Below are 12,989 nucleotides of genomic sequence, written 5' to 3'. Positions count from 1 at the left end.
CTGAGACACATACACTGTCACAAACTCACTGACACACACACACTGTTGCACACACATACACACATACACAACAATACGCCAGTGCACAGTGGTCCAATAAGGCAAAAAGTGGAACTTAATTCCATAGCACCTTTCACCTTCACCCTAGCTTAATAGTGTCTTCGGAACAATTTTTTTTTTGTATGAATGACCCGCATAATCGCAAATTATCAAAAAATATGAAAAGTTTGCTATACTAAAAATAAAAAGAAATAACTTTTTTGTGTTAAGAGAGAGAAGAATAGTTTATTCAGAAAAGTTGCAGAAGATTCAAATATATGAAACTTTGTTGAACAAATGAAAATCCTACCTTTTTTCGGCACAAAGTTATAAAGTATATTGTATGGAACTTATTTTTAGTATATTATATGGAACTATATTACGGCACACAAAACACACATTTTTGCCAAAGACCAAATATCTCCAGGACTTTTCCTTACAAAGTTATATCAAATTTTAGCTTATTTTTTCGATAACTACGAGACTGTATAGGTTGAAAAGCGGCAAGTGGAATCATGATATCAAAACTTTTCCTTAAAGTTAAGCTTAAGTACTTTAAACTCCTTTAGGTTCCTTTTGATCCAATCCACTCATATTAGATTAGTACGGTGAGCATATGTTACAGTAGGTTTTCATATATCGAAAATACAAACTTTTTTGTGTTAAGAGATAGAGGAATGGCTTATTCGGCAAAGTTTTGAAACGTGCAAATATATGGAATTTACTAAACAAACAAAAATTCTATCTTCATTGGGTACAGAGTTACAGAGTATTTTCTATAAAAGTTACTTAAAAGTTAGTTTTTTGTATTCAACTTTTGTTGGTTACATTTTACAAGAAAACGTTGTTCTTAAGAAGCATTTGAGCATACAAAACACACGTTTTTGTTGAAGGCCACACATATCCAGGACTTTTCCTTACAAAGTCATAGCACATTTTAGCATTTTTTTCTGTACGGACTTGATACTCTTAGGATGCGGACTGTACGGACTTGATACTCTTCCTTTTACCCGCTTACTGTTCTACTATACCGATGCTCGTTCCTCTTGCCAAATATCACCAATTATAATTCCCTGGAGAAGTTTCATAGTGCGTCCTTTTGGCCAGTTATATTAATAAGAGGGACTTATGTATTGTTAAGAGAAAGTCACGCAAAGGTGTTATAGATTTCAGCGTAAAGGAAGGGTAAGGTAAGTGGTGGGGAGCCTGAGAATGAACCCATACTTCAAAAGTCCAGTTTTGACATCGAATGTCCTGATTCTACTAAGATTCGAACCCACGACCATTCGCTTGACAAAGCGGACTCTGTAACCTTGCGGCTACGCAGCTCCCTCACATTTTAGCATATTTTTTCGATAACTTTAACGACGTATAGAATAAAGATGAGGTGAATTGGGACGAATGGACTTATAACAGTTTTGAGCACTTGAACTTAACTTCGAGAAAAAGTATTGGCATCATGATTCCGCTTGCTCCTTTTTACTGATACTGTGATACTTTCAATTTCTGGGATAGAAAACACAGGCCACGAAATAACAGGAGTTTTACTTAGGGGGTCCAATTTATCCGAACCAAGAGCAACAAAAATGTGTTTCGAAAATATTTTCTTCGGCTGAGTGAAATATCTAGATGTGCTAATGTTGCATTTCAATTTTTGTTGAAAAAAGAAGTGATTTATTCGCGCGAACAGAAATACTTCAATGTTTAAGGTAAGATAACATATATTGAGATCCTAAGTGAAATATCCTGGATCCTGCCCACAATGCATACCATCTGACGAAGCCGTCAATTATCCTACTAGAATTAGTTATCAACTCTTTTTTTACCGGGTTCGAAGGCCCTATGCTTTTGATTGAGATCTGAAAGCAGAGATTCGATCCTTCGTTAAAAATGTTACAGTTTCCAAGTCGCGAGATACATGAGACGTTGATGGCGATCCATACATGAAGAGCTCAAAAGACAAAACAGATGAATTTGATGGTGAATAAAAAAACAATAACTGTACCACTAGGTTTCAACATCAATTTCTAAAATAGCGCAACAATTGAAAAAAATTACATCATAACTGCGTTGTGTCAGCTTGGCATATTATACTTGCTCTCATCCGGCAATCGTCTAAGCAGAGTAAGAGTTCGAACATTACTAGCATTTTCTTTCCGCGCTTTACATATATTTCCGCGTATTATGAACGACTGTGAGCGCAGCTATGTCTACTAATCTACACATATCCATTTGGGTATCCGTAGCACAGTTTCATATAGCGCTATTACACGACGAGATATATAATAATAAAATGTGATTTACTACCATGGCTGCGGCAATAAATATACTTAATGACATAAATGGTCAAATTAAAATATCTTTCTGCAAAACAAGAACTTTATATAAGAACAGATTGCAACTCGAATAGATATTCTTGCATGAAACGATCACAATGAAAACCATAACATGATATGAAGAAATGCCTTATTAGCAACAATGAAAGTTGTACTAACAGAGGAAATGTCGAAGCAGATTTCAGTCAACAATTCGCTTCTGCAAATCCGAGAATGACTTGAAGATTGTAATATGGAGCACATATGGAATTTTATGTTTGACTAAAAATGAGCTGCATCAAGAGGATTTGGATGAACAGTCAATGTACGAAGAAAAAAAAACAAGTAAAATGGAATAGTTTAGTAAAAGCTTGATATAACACGTATCAAATGAAAAAACTGGTCTGGCCTAGAGCTCGAGCTTTCGAAATCTTTAAAAATTGTTTCCTACGACTTTTTGATCACATATTTTCGTGTATCTTGCGTGCGTCAATATTTCAGAATGGTGTTGAGCAAATAAAAAAAAATGCTGAAGAGATTGTTCATAAGACACGACCGCAGAGTTAACCCATTCCCGGCGGATGATGTTATATGGCATCACCTGACATTCAAACTTCGATTTAAGTTTACCAATTATACTTGAAAATTTGCACGATGAAACTATTTAGTATGGTTAAAGAACAGATTGATCTTAATTATGCAATGCAATTTGTGCCAATTGTGCATGTAGTTAATGAGTAATAAGAGTTTTAAGTTCATTTTTTGAGGTAAAGACAGATTTCTCTCCGCCGGGATTGGGTTGACGTAGATTGAGACAGCATGTTTTATGTCAATGTATTTCTTGCAATAGGGTTGAGAAGACAATCAATTAGATCAGCTCTCTGCTCCAGATGACCTTTACCTCTATAGCCGGCACCGGTGTGACGACAATGAACAACGGCATAAGTTATGTGCAGATAGGCGGTTTCACTCGCTGCCGTATCCAGAACAAGAATGATGTTGAATTGGTTTTGTTAAAGATTTAGTATTTTTACATATTTGTTGGGCATCTCACATGCTTTTACAAATTCAAGTGATTCACATTACTGTTTTCGTTTACTTCAGGATTGTCAACTTTGATGATGCTTGTTTGAGAGGCGGCTTCCAATCACAGTTGTTGTTTGAAAAAAAAAAAAATCCAAATTTCAATCAACTATCGCATAAATGCGCGATAGTCATATCGTGTACGATATCCGCACTGACATAATAAAAAAGACCAATCCTTTGTTACACGTTCTCTCGTTTCCTTACCTGAGTAAAATTTTATTGCGTATGATAGAAAAATACGAAAAATCTTACGAAAAATAAATCTCATTTCATTTAGTTTTAAGGCTATCTTCTGAATAGCTCCGCCTCTATTACAAGTTTCCACAGTTTGTCCCAGTTCCGCAATATGAACCCGGATCAGTCAAAAATATCCGGACTATAACACATCTTGATATTTTGTCCCAAACTTTTCTTATCAACTTGTGTTCTAAACTTGGTCTCGTTGATAGTTAAATATCAAAATTCCTATCAAAATTACTTAACCCCATATGGAAATGCTACCCCATATGGAAATGCTCACAGTTGAGAAAATTGCAAATGAAGTTCTAATCTTGAATTTATAGCAAATAACTATGATTTAACCAAAAGTATGTTTTATTCAACTGTATGTTCATGAGGTGAAGCATCAGGTACTTTCATGAATTCTAAGAACTTTCGCATGAATTCAAGGCCTGGAAACAAAGGATGGGACTCGTTTGTCTTTATTTTGTTTCTAAATACAAAAAATAAAAGCATATCAGTCTCCACGCATCCTAAGACGGCCAAGGCAGTTGTAATTATTCCTTGTTGTGTCTGTCATGTGAACAGTTTATTTTAATCAAACATAGAATTGCGATACAGCTATGTGGTTTCAACGGATTGTAGCATGGGACGGTGCATGTTATTTACCGAAGAGCAACTACAGCTGATAGACGAAAACTCGTTCGACATAGAGTCTACAATGAAATTCCTCAAGAGTCCACAAGAAATTGATACAGACCGTACACTCATGAACACTTTTTTTCTACCCATCCCAGAAGCTAAGAAGAATTTCAGGAAACAGTTGCCAGAAAAAACTTCACTTTAGCTTTCGATTTTATTCGAAAGTACCCATAAGTTTTATTCAGTTTTAATGTCTCTAGTTTATTTTTAATTGAACCTTACAAACATGAAATGTTTACTGTGTGTATTAATTTATTTAAGTCAATGATATTTGTATGTGAACACTTTTCTTTTAACTGATAACAAAGATGGAACGTTTTTTTATGAGACAATTGAGTATATACCTAGAATGGGACTCGTATGCCTTTATTTTCAATATGAGACAGGCAAGGTTTGGTATTTTTCCAGTATTTTTCAGAACAAATTTTCAAACTTTATCAAGGCATGCGAAAATATGAACAAAATTAGATACGTAGACAGCATAAACTCAAATTTGCCAAAAAGTCATATGGGACTTTTATGGGCAGTACAAATGATAACAAGTTTTGTAAGGTTTTAGGTAGAAAAAGATCAGAATTAGTTAGAATGTACAATATTTTGTCAAACAAATTACAAATTTTGTAATGAATATGCTTTCAAAAACACGTTTGAACATTCAAGTGTATGATAACAGAGTTTGATATAATTATTTACTTTTTATCATTCTGGTATATCAAGAATATTACAGGTTTTGTTATTTCTATCAAGTTCCGATATATTTGTGTTACCCGTTTGTTATAATCGCTCGATCGGGAACGTACGCAAAATGATTGCTTAGGGGCATCCAGTTGAGCCGGACCGATAAAGCTCTCAAAAACGTCGTGTTGGGCGACATCCTTTGAGTACGTCACGCAAAATTGCCTGCCAGTAGGTCTCGAGGTTCGGTACTGAATTAACAAATCAGTTGTTGTACGTTGAAATCTCAGCTCGGGAGAAACTGTTAAGGTGCCGCCACACGGACGATAATTCCCTTAGTTTCTCAGTCTTAGTTTATTGTAAAAAGCATTTTTTCATCACTGAATAGTAGGCTATGAACTATTCGGGCATGACGGAGTAGTTCAGGGTCTCTATGTAATAGCTTTTGACAGTACAATCCCGCGTTATGATGAAAAAAAATGCTTTTTAATATTAACTATGACTTAGAAACTAAGGGAATTAGCGTCCGTGTGGCGGCACCTTTAGTGTCAGTAGGATCGTAGCGCTAGCGAAATTTATATCCAATAAGCAGGAATTGTGGGTAAAATGAACACGGGTGGTAGAATGGACACCCGTTTAACTCTCGAATATTACGTTGAAAAATAGTACAAACTTCTTTGGCACCTTATCTAAGAGGTACTAGAAGCCATTTAAGACAAAGTATGCGACATCAAACAGTCAAAATAATAAACAAAAAACACGTGTACATTCGTGATGGTGATGTTATTTTTGGCCTTCAAAAAATAATTGCCTTTCTCCTAGAAAGTTATAGCAATCACTGAAAAAACCAAAGGTATTAAAATGCTCAAAAGGGTCGAACCTCGTATATCAATCGACTTTTTTCGACGAGCTGAGCATTTTCTGTATGTGTGTGTGTGTGTGTGTGTGTGTGTGTGTGTGTGTGTGTGTGTATGTGTGTGTATGTATGTAACGGTCTCCCAATCTCACTCGATTTTTTTTGTAAAATAGTTTTATAATAATTGGGCATGTAGTTTAAAAGTTATGCATAGAAACGTGTTTCAAAGACTGTTTAAACTCACTCACTTTTCTCAGAGATGGCTGGACCGATTTTCACAAAATTAGTATCATATGGAAGGTCTTGTTGTCCCATGAGACCCTATTGAATTTTATTGTTATTGGACTTTAACTTTGTCCGTTATGTATAACAATGTGAAATCATATAAATAGAAACATACTTCTAAGACTGCTTGAACTCACCCACTTTTCTCAGAGATGGATGAAGCGATTTTCACGAAATAAGTTGCAATAGAAAGGTCTAGTTGCCTGATAAGACCCTATTGAATTTTATTATAATCGGACTGTAACTTCGTTTGTTATGTATCAAAATGTAAAAGTTATGAAACTCCATTATCTCAGAAACTACACAACCGATTTGAACAAAATAGGTATCAAATGAACGGACTGTCTTCAAAACCACCAACTAACGAATTTTATGATGGTTGAACATGAAGTTCAAAGGTTCTGAAAAGAAACGATGATTGGACTGATTTCAACAATCTTAGTTTCAAATTAAAGGTTTAGTTGCTTTATTAATACCCATTTCATTTGATTATAACACTGGTTGACAAAATCGAATAAAATGCTGCTCTGGGGCTCACAATAGTTACCCTAGAAAGAAAAAAATTCACAGGAATGGTTAAAAAGCTATAATTTTTATTTTTTTCTCAGCTTGACCTTCGGGGCCACACTTGTGTTCACCAGTGTAATCGGACTTTTATTTTAACCGTTACACATAGGAGTAAATACGTTTAAAACCTGATCATAAGTGGAAAATTCAAAGTAAATCAACTTTGTATTGTAGTGTTTCATTTAGAAATGTGGTGTATGCTTGATCACTTGACAGCTCATCAACATCCAAAAGTTATGTTTGCGGTCTTAACGAGAGGTTTGAACCGACCGCAATTCAACAGTTTTTTGTGCATGATAATGACGCTTTGATACCGTGAACTAAAATATAACGTTCCGAAGATAAACAAGTGATTTTTAAATTAAACAACGATGGAGATTGTTAAAGAATGTTAATCGAACAGAAATGTGTTCTTAGCATGTATGCTAGTCCCTCCAAATACCCAGGTGTTTGTCAAAATCAATATAATGAAACCCAAAATATTTGTTTTTATAAGTTAACTCAAAATGGGATAAGTTATGTTTCCGGCAAAATCCGGTTGAACGGCTTATATTACGTGAAAGTGCTAAAATTTTTGGTTATAATGGTGAAGAAAAACCTTCCGGATGCTTCCGGTTTCGTGTTTTATCGCTATGTGAAAATAATCAAGAAATTCTTATTTTTTCGCTTCTTGGATAGTTGTAGCCTTGGTTACCCAAATGAAACTTTGTCAAACGACTGAAATGTGTACTGAGAAGTCATTTCATGATAAATTCAAGTATTTGGATGAATTTCGACCCGACTATGACTGAATTTAAATTTCATTATAAGAAATGTCATCCATCACTTTAAGGTGGGTTACTCCATGCAAAAAATTATACAAATCCAATCATTTGTTTTTATTATCACAATATAATACGTTTTCAGTGAAAAAATTTTTTTAAAATAATTATGATCAGGTTCGATATTCTAAGTGTTCCACTGTGCGTTATGTGTTAAATTGTAAAAATATTGAAAGTCTATTCTCGCAAAGATTACACGACTTATTTAAAGGGACGTACGCTGAGTGTTAAAATCGACGACGAAATCTCCCAATCGATTTCCGTTACTTCCGGGATCGCCCAAGGCAGTCATTTTGGCCCACTAGTGTTCCTGCTTTATTTCAACGACGTTCACTACTCCGTAAAATGCCCTCGTCTAGCATTCGCCGATGATTTGAAACTTTTCAACAAAATAAAACATACCACCGACGCCATTTTTCTTCAGCAACAACATAACATATTCGCCAACTGGTGCGAGTTGAATCGAATGACACTTAACCCATCCAAATGCTCCGTGATCACGTTCACTAGAAAACTCCGGCCACTACATGTTGACGGTTCTCCAATACAACGAGTCGAATTCATCAAGGACCTCGGAGTGCTTCTGGATGAAAAACTCACCTTTAAACAGCATATATCTTTCATCGTAGCGAAAGATTCCAGACAACTGGGACTTATTTTCCGAATGACGTGTGATTTTACAAATATCCACTGTTTAGTCACTCTCTACTGCTCGCTGGTTCGGTCTTCACTGGAGTACTGTTCAACGGTCTGGATCCCTCACAATAACAATGGTATCCATCGAATCGAAAAGATCCAGCTGCGGTTTGTACGTTATGCCCTTCGAACGCTCCCCTGGCGGCAACCTATGCGTAATGCTAGGTACGAGGATCGCTATCAGCTTCTTCAGATTGACACTCTCCAACTACGCCGAGAAACAGTGCGTGCTATGCCAGTATCAGATATCCTGACATCACTCGTTTACTGCCCTGCCATTCCTCGTCAAATCAACCTGAATGCCCCCACTAGAACTCTGCGAAGGATGCCAGCATTGCAATTGCCCTTTTGTCGAACCAACTACAGCTCTAATAGTGCCATCATCGGTATACAACGCGCTGTCAACAGAGTATCACAAGCCTTTGATTATCATTTATCGTTTAGTGTTATACGCTCGAAATTTTTGTTACTGTTCCGTCGACTTCTATATTAGTAGCCACTAGGACATGTTATTTTATGTCTGTTGGCAGTAGTAGTAAATAAATATGCATCTCGGAAACTACTTGACAAATCGCGATAAAATTTTGCACACATAAACATAGCACTCTAATCTAGTACTACCCAAAATCTCATTTATTTTTACCCACACGATGTATAATGATCGAACCAGTTTACTTCTAAAACTTCATTGCTATACTTTTTCTGTGTTAGACATAATGATGGAATGCTTGATATAATGATTCACGTTAGGTTCATGAAAAAAAAAATTGATAACCTTTAGGGTAGAGCGGGGCTAGTTGATTACAAGGTAAGTTGGTCAAAAAGGATATCTATAAATCTACGCATTGAAAAAATCGTGTTATATGGATGATATGTAGTAGACAACCAACGAATCTAAATGACAAAATGAAGTGCAGTTTTAATTTTGATTTATCAAGCGTTTTCTTTGATTGTGTTTTACTAAACCATCACTCTGATTTCATCATGATTTCATCATAAGAATATTCTTGGGATAATTGAAAATATAATATCTAAAATACACTACAATCACCATAATTAACTGGAAAGGCAGATTTTTTAATGAGCTCTCATCATAAATGCCTAAATCGGGAACCTGATCGCGTCCATATGGCTTGCGGATTTCTCCGCAACTCAGTGACTGTTTCCGGAAGAAATGTGGTATGACTCCGAAATAATAGCCATATCCGATAAAGAATTATAACTATGCCCCTGAATCATGAAATCATGTCGTATCGAAACTCGAACACAGACTTCGCGACTAACTGTTAGTGTAATGCACAATTGCAAGGCTAGTGCTCTAATTCAACTGACACTAACAGTCTCTCTCGAGCCGGAATTCGAACATACGACAACTGGGTTGTTGGGCCACCATTGTACCTCGAAATTAGCTGAGAGGAGTACCTAAGTCATATAAAACGTAATATAAAGTTTCAAATGGAGCCAATCAAGGTAGCCTACGAAGTCCTAAAACATCATATAGAATAATTTTTATCAATGTACGCATAGGTAGTCGCATTCCATGCATCTTATATGTTCATTTTTACCAAATGAGAGTTCACTAAACAAAGTTGCATGAGATAATATTACCTAAATTGTTTTATTGTTTCTTCAACTGTGCATCGCCTATCATAACCTTCAGGACCTCCGAATACCTCGACCCATTAGTATTGAGTACAAAAGCGTCGTCCCCCTTATGTATACTGTTATGATTATACTCACTTTTGTGGCTCATTCGGATCCCGTTTCTTCTTTTTCTTCGCAACCTTTGGTTTTTTTGCTAACGACGCGGCAGGAGATTTTGATCTGCTAGAATCACCGTCAAATACAGGCTCGGGTGAAGGTCTTTTCAAAGTGTTCGTCTATTAATCGAATAACACAAGAACAAGAATTGTACTTAATTAGTAACAACAGTAATAAATGAACTTCATTAGTATATTTCAGTGTAAATCATAGTGTTCATTACCGGAATGGCATCATCGCTATCTTCGCTAGTTGTTCCTGGTTCATTATTGCCTATATGATGTCCACTCGCCTGGGGTGGGGACCGGCCCACGAAGCCCCCAGAGCCACCAACTGGAGCACCAGTGCTTGCTGGTGGGGACATCTGCGTTGACATCTGAGGTGACTGTTGTGGTGGTTGAAGAACGTGCAGGGTTGCATTCGGATTATTGGGACTAGGACTGTTCAGCTGGTGATATGTCGGCTGGTTTGGTGACTGCATCGGGTATGGACTATTTAGGAGAATATATAGATATAGCACGGAATTGTGAGAAAATGTATGATTGAGTACAAATCAACAGATTTTATGACAGGTGTTTAGTACAAACAATGTTACTTAATTTGTTATTAGCTAAACAATTTTATCAATACGTCATGTTCCTAAGATGATATTGTTGCCTAATTTTTCCCTATTCATGGTTTTTTTTTTATCATAATATCGAAATAATACCGAATAGATAAAGAAACCAGTAGTAAGTAACAAGGTTGTAGATAAAAATTATCGGCATTATATTTTGTTACTCCATCACTTATTTCCATCAAACGCATTGTAAATTTTGTAAATACTATGTGCAGTGGTAATCAATTTCTGCGCGAGCTGACAGACTATTGCCACCTAAAACGTGCGGGGTGGCTACATGAAATACGGTGTCGTTTGAGATCCGGTACACATGGAGCAGACGCAACAACAAACCGTACCTGTGGTGATTTAAATGTGAATCTTGATGCCATTGAGTGTATTGTTGCTGTTGTGGTTGCTGTTGGTCATTCAGCATTCCTATATGAGGCGGTGGTTGGCCGTTATTGTGCATTTGATACTGATGTTGTTCTATTTGATGCGTCTGGTGAGAATGCTGCTGCGGCTGTTGCTGTTGGTGGTTTGGTTGCTGATGTTGCTGTTGTTGATGTTGGGAATGGAGGTGTGAATTCATTGTTGGAATGTCAAATTCTTCATCTCCAAATGATGGCGTATGGAACGTCTAAAATGTGTAAAAATAAATAATTTATTTTAATGTTATTTTTTTTTTAATATATCGTATGTTAAGTACACAAGATTTATCGTTAAACTATCATTTCAAGTAAAAATAAAAGTGAGATATCACAAAAAGACAGAAATTGATCCAATTTACATCAATATTTCATTCAATCTTCAATAATATGGTATGATGTACAGAATTTAAGGGGTTTTATACTTTTTTGCTCGAGAAAAATATAAACAAACTTTGGAATTTTTTTTAGTAACTTCCTGAAAGTACTGTTAATCAACAACAAAAAAAACACGTTTTTTCATAAGAAATACCAATTTGTGGAGTGTGGAGTAATGATCGTTTCCCCGAAACGATATTTTTTGCAGAGGCTTGCGGTGTCTACGATTGAGACCCAGCAGGTCAACTGCAAAAACTCATATTATTTTATTAGTTTACGAGTTTGCCGGGTATCTGAACGATTATTTTCATAAGTATTTTGTTTTAAGAGCAAACGGGAACGTTTTTCCCAAAAAACGTATTTTAAGCGCTAAAAATTGGATCCAAAATTTTTTTTCGGCAAAGTTAAACTTCGGGTATCAAAAAACGATCGTTCAATGACCGGGGAATTTTATAACGAAAATTATGAAAAAATAAGAATGTCGGTTCAGAAGTTTTATCGCAGTCGTAAACACGGCCATACAGTCATTTCTTGAGAAACACCATTTCGAGATATATATCTCAAATTTAAAGTTTAGTTTATGCGACCGTGACCGTGACTACAAATCGCTCTGGCTTTCTCCTTTCTGCTCAAATCTTCATGAAAATTTGTGAATATATAAATATTTGGAGAAAATCAAGTTTTCTTAAGAACTCGTACTTTAGTGAATTCAAACTCGTTTTTCTCCAAATCTGTGCATGCTAGAAAAAATCTTTCAGCATCTTTGAATTCGGAAGACGTTACTCAAGAAATATAGAGCTTGAAAATTGAAGAGCCAACTTGAAACCTGCTGTGGGAGACTGAGAAAATCAGGTTTCCATGAAAATACGTATTTTAGTGAATTTAAACTCGTTTTTCTCAAAATATTTGCATGCCAAAAAAAATATTTTATCGCGTATTGATTCAGGAGACCTCACTTCAGAAATGTATGGCTTAAATTTGAAGAATGATTTTCTTATTTAATTTTTTATGAAAATACGTAGTTTTGTGATTTTGTACTGAAATAATTTAGAAACTCCAAAATTCACTTTTACATACCATATTTTATCTACCTGACATGGTTTGATACATGGAGCAATCGATACGTATGAAAATTTCCAGTGTTTGCTCAATCTGTTTGAAAAATTAGAAAAAAACACAGACATATTTGCGTCTCACAAAAACGGGGAGGGGTCCAGAGGGGTGGCACCTTTACCAAAACTTAGAGCAACTATTCCCCTTGAATAAAATTCCAAGTTTTCCCAAATCGACCGTTCCAGTGCGGAGAACGAGCATTTTCAAAAATCAAGTTCCGTCCCGGGTCTTTACGGGTTAAAAAGGACCTATCCAAAAATGTAACTGAAGAATAAAATATTCTACATCAGAAAAACGGTTTGATTGAAATACTGTTTTCGGCAAAGTTATAGGTCATGAAGTTGCGGTTCTTGAAAAAAATATATTCACTGTAAATATTTTTTTCTGTTCCAAACTTGCAAAATATTAAATATCTCAAAAAGTACCTTTTTTCAAATTTAATTTTCATCC

The 12,989-nt window shown here is 35.7% G+C and overlaps 1 protein-coding gene across 5 annotated transcripts in view; it reads right to left on the bottom strand.

Moving 5' to 3' along the window:
- Positions 1 to 12,989, bottom strand: part of LOC129719196 (TOX high mobility group box family member 3-like) — a 295,603-nt gene that overhangs the window by 96,672 nt on the left and 185,942 nt on the right. For all 5 annotated transcript variants that reach the window (XM_055670706.1, XM_055670704.1, XM_055670705.1 and 2 more), the window contains 3 exons: positions 10,980 to 11,260; positions 10,246 to 10,513; positions 10,002 to 10,141 (listed from right to left, as the gene is read on the bottom strand). In XM_055670706.1, coding sequence (XP_055526681.1) covers positions 10,002 to 10,141; positions 10,246 to 10,513; positions 10,980 to 11,260 — 689 coding nt within the window. The remainder of the gene's footprint in view (positions 1 to 10,001; positions 10,142 to 10,245; positions 10,514 to 10,979; positions 11,261 to 12,989) is intronic.

The sequence above is a fragment of the Wyeomyia smithii genome, chromosome 1, assembly GCF_029784165.1.
Source record: "Wyeomyia smithii strain HCP4-BCI-WySm-NY-G18 chromosome 1, ASM2978416v1, whole genome shotgun sequence".
NCBI lineage: Eukaryota > Metazoa > Arthropoda > Insecta > Diptera > Culicidae > Wyeomyia > Wyeomyia smithii.
The sequence above is the reverse complement of the archived record's forward strand: the minus strand, read 5'-3'. Positions and strand labels throughout refer to the sequence as shown.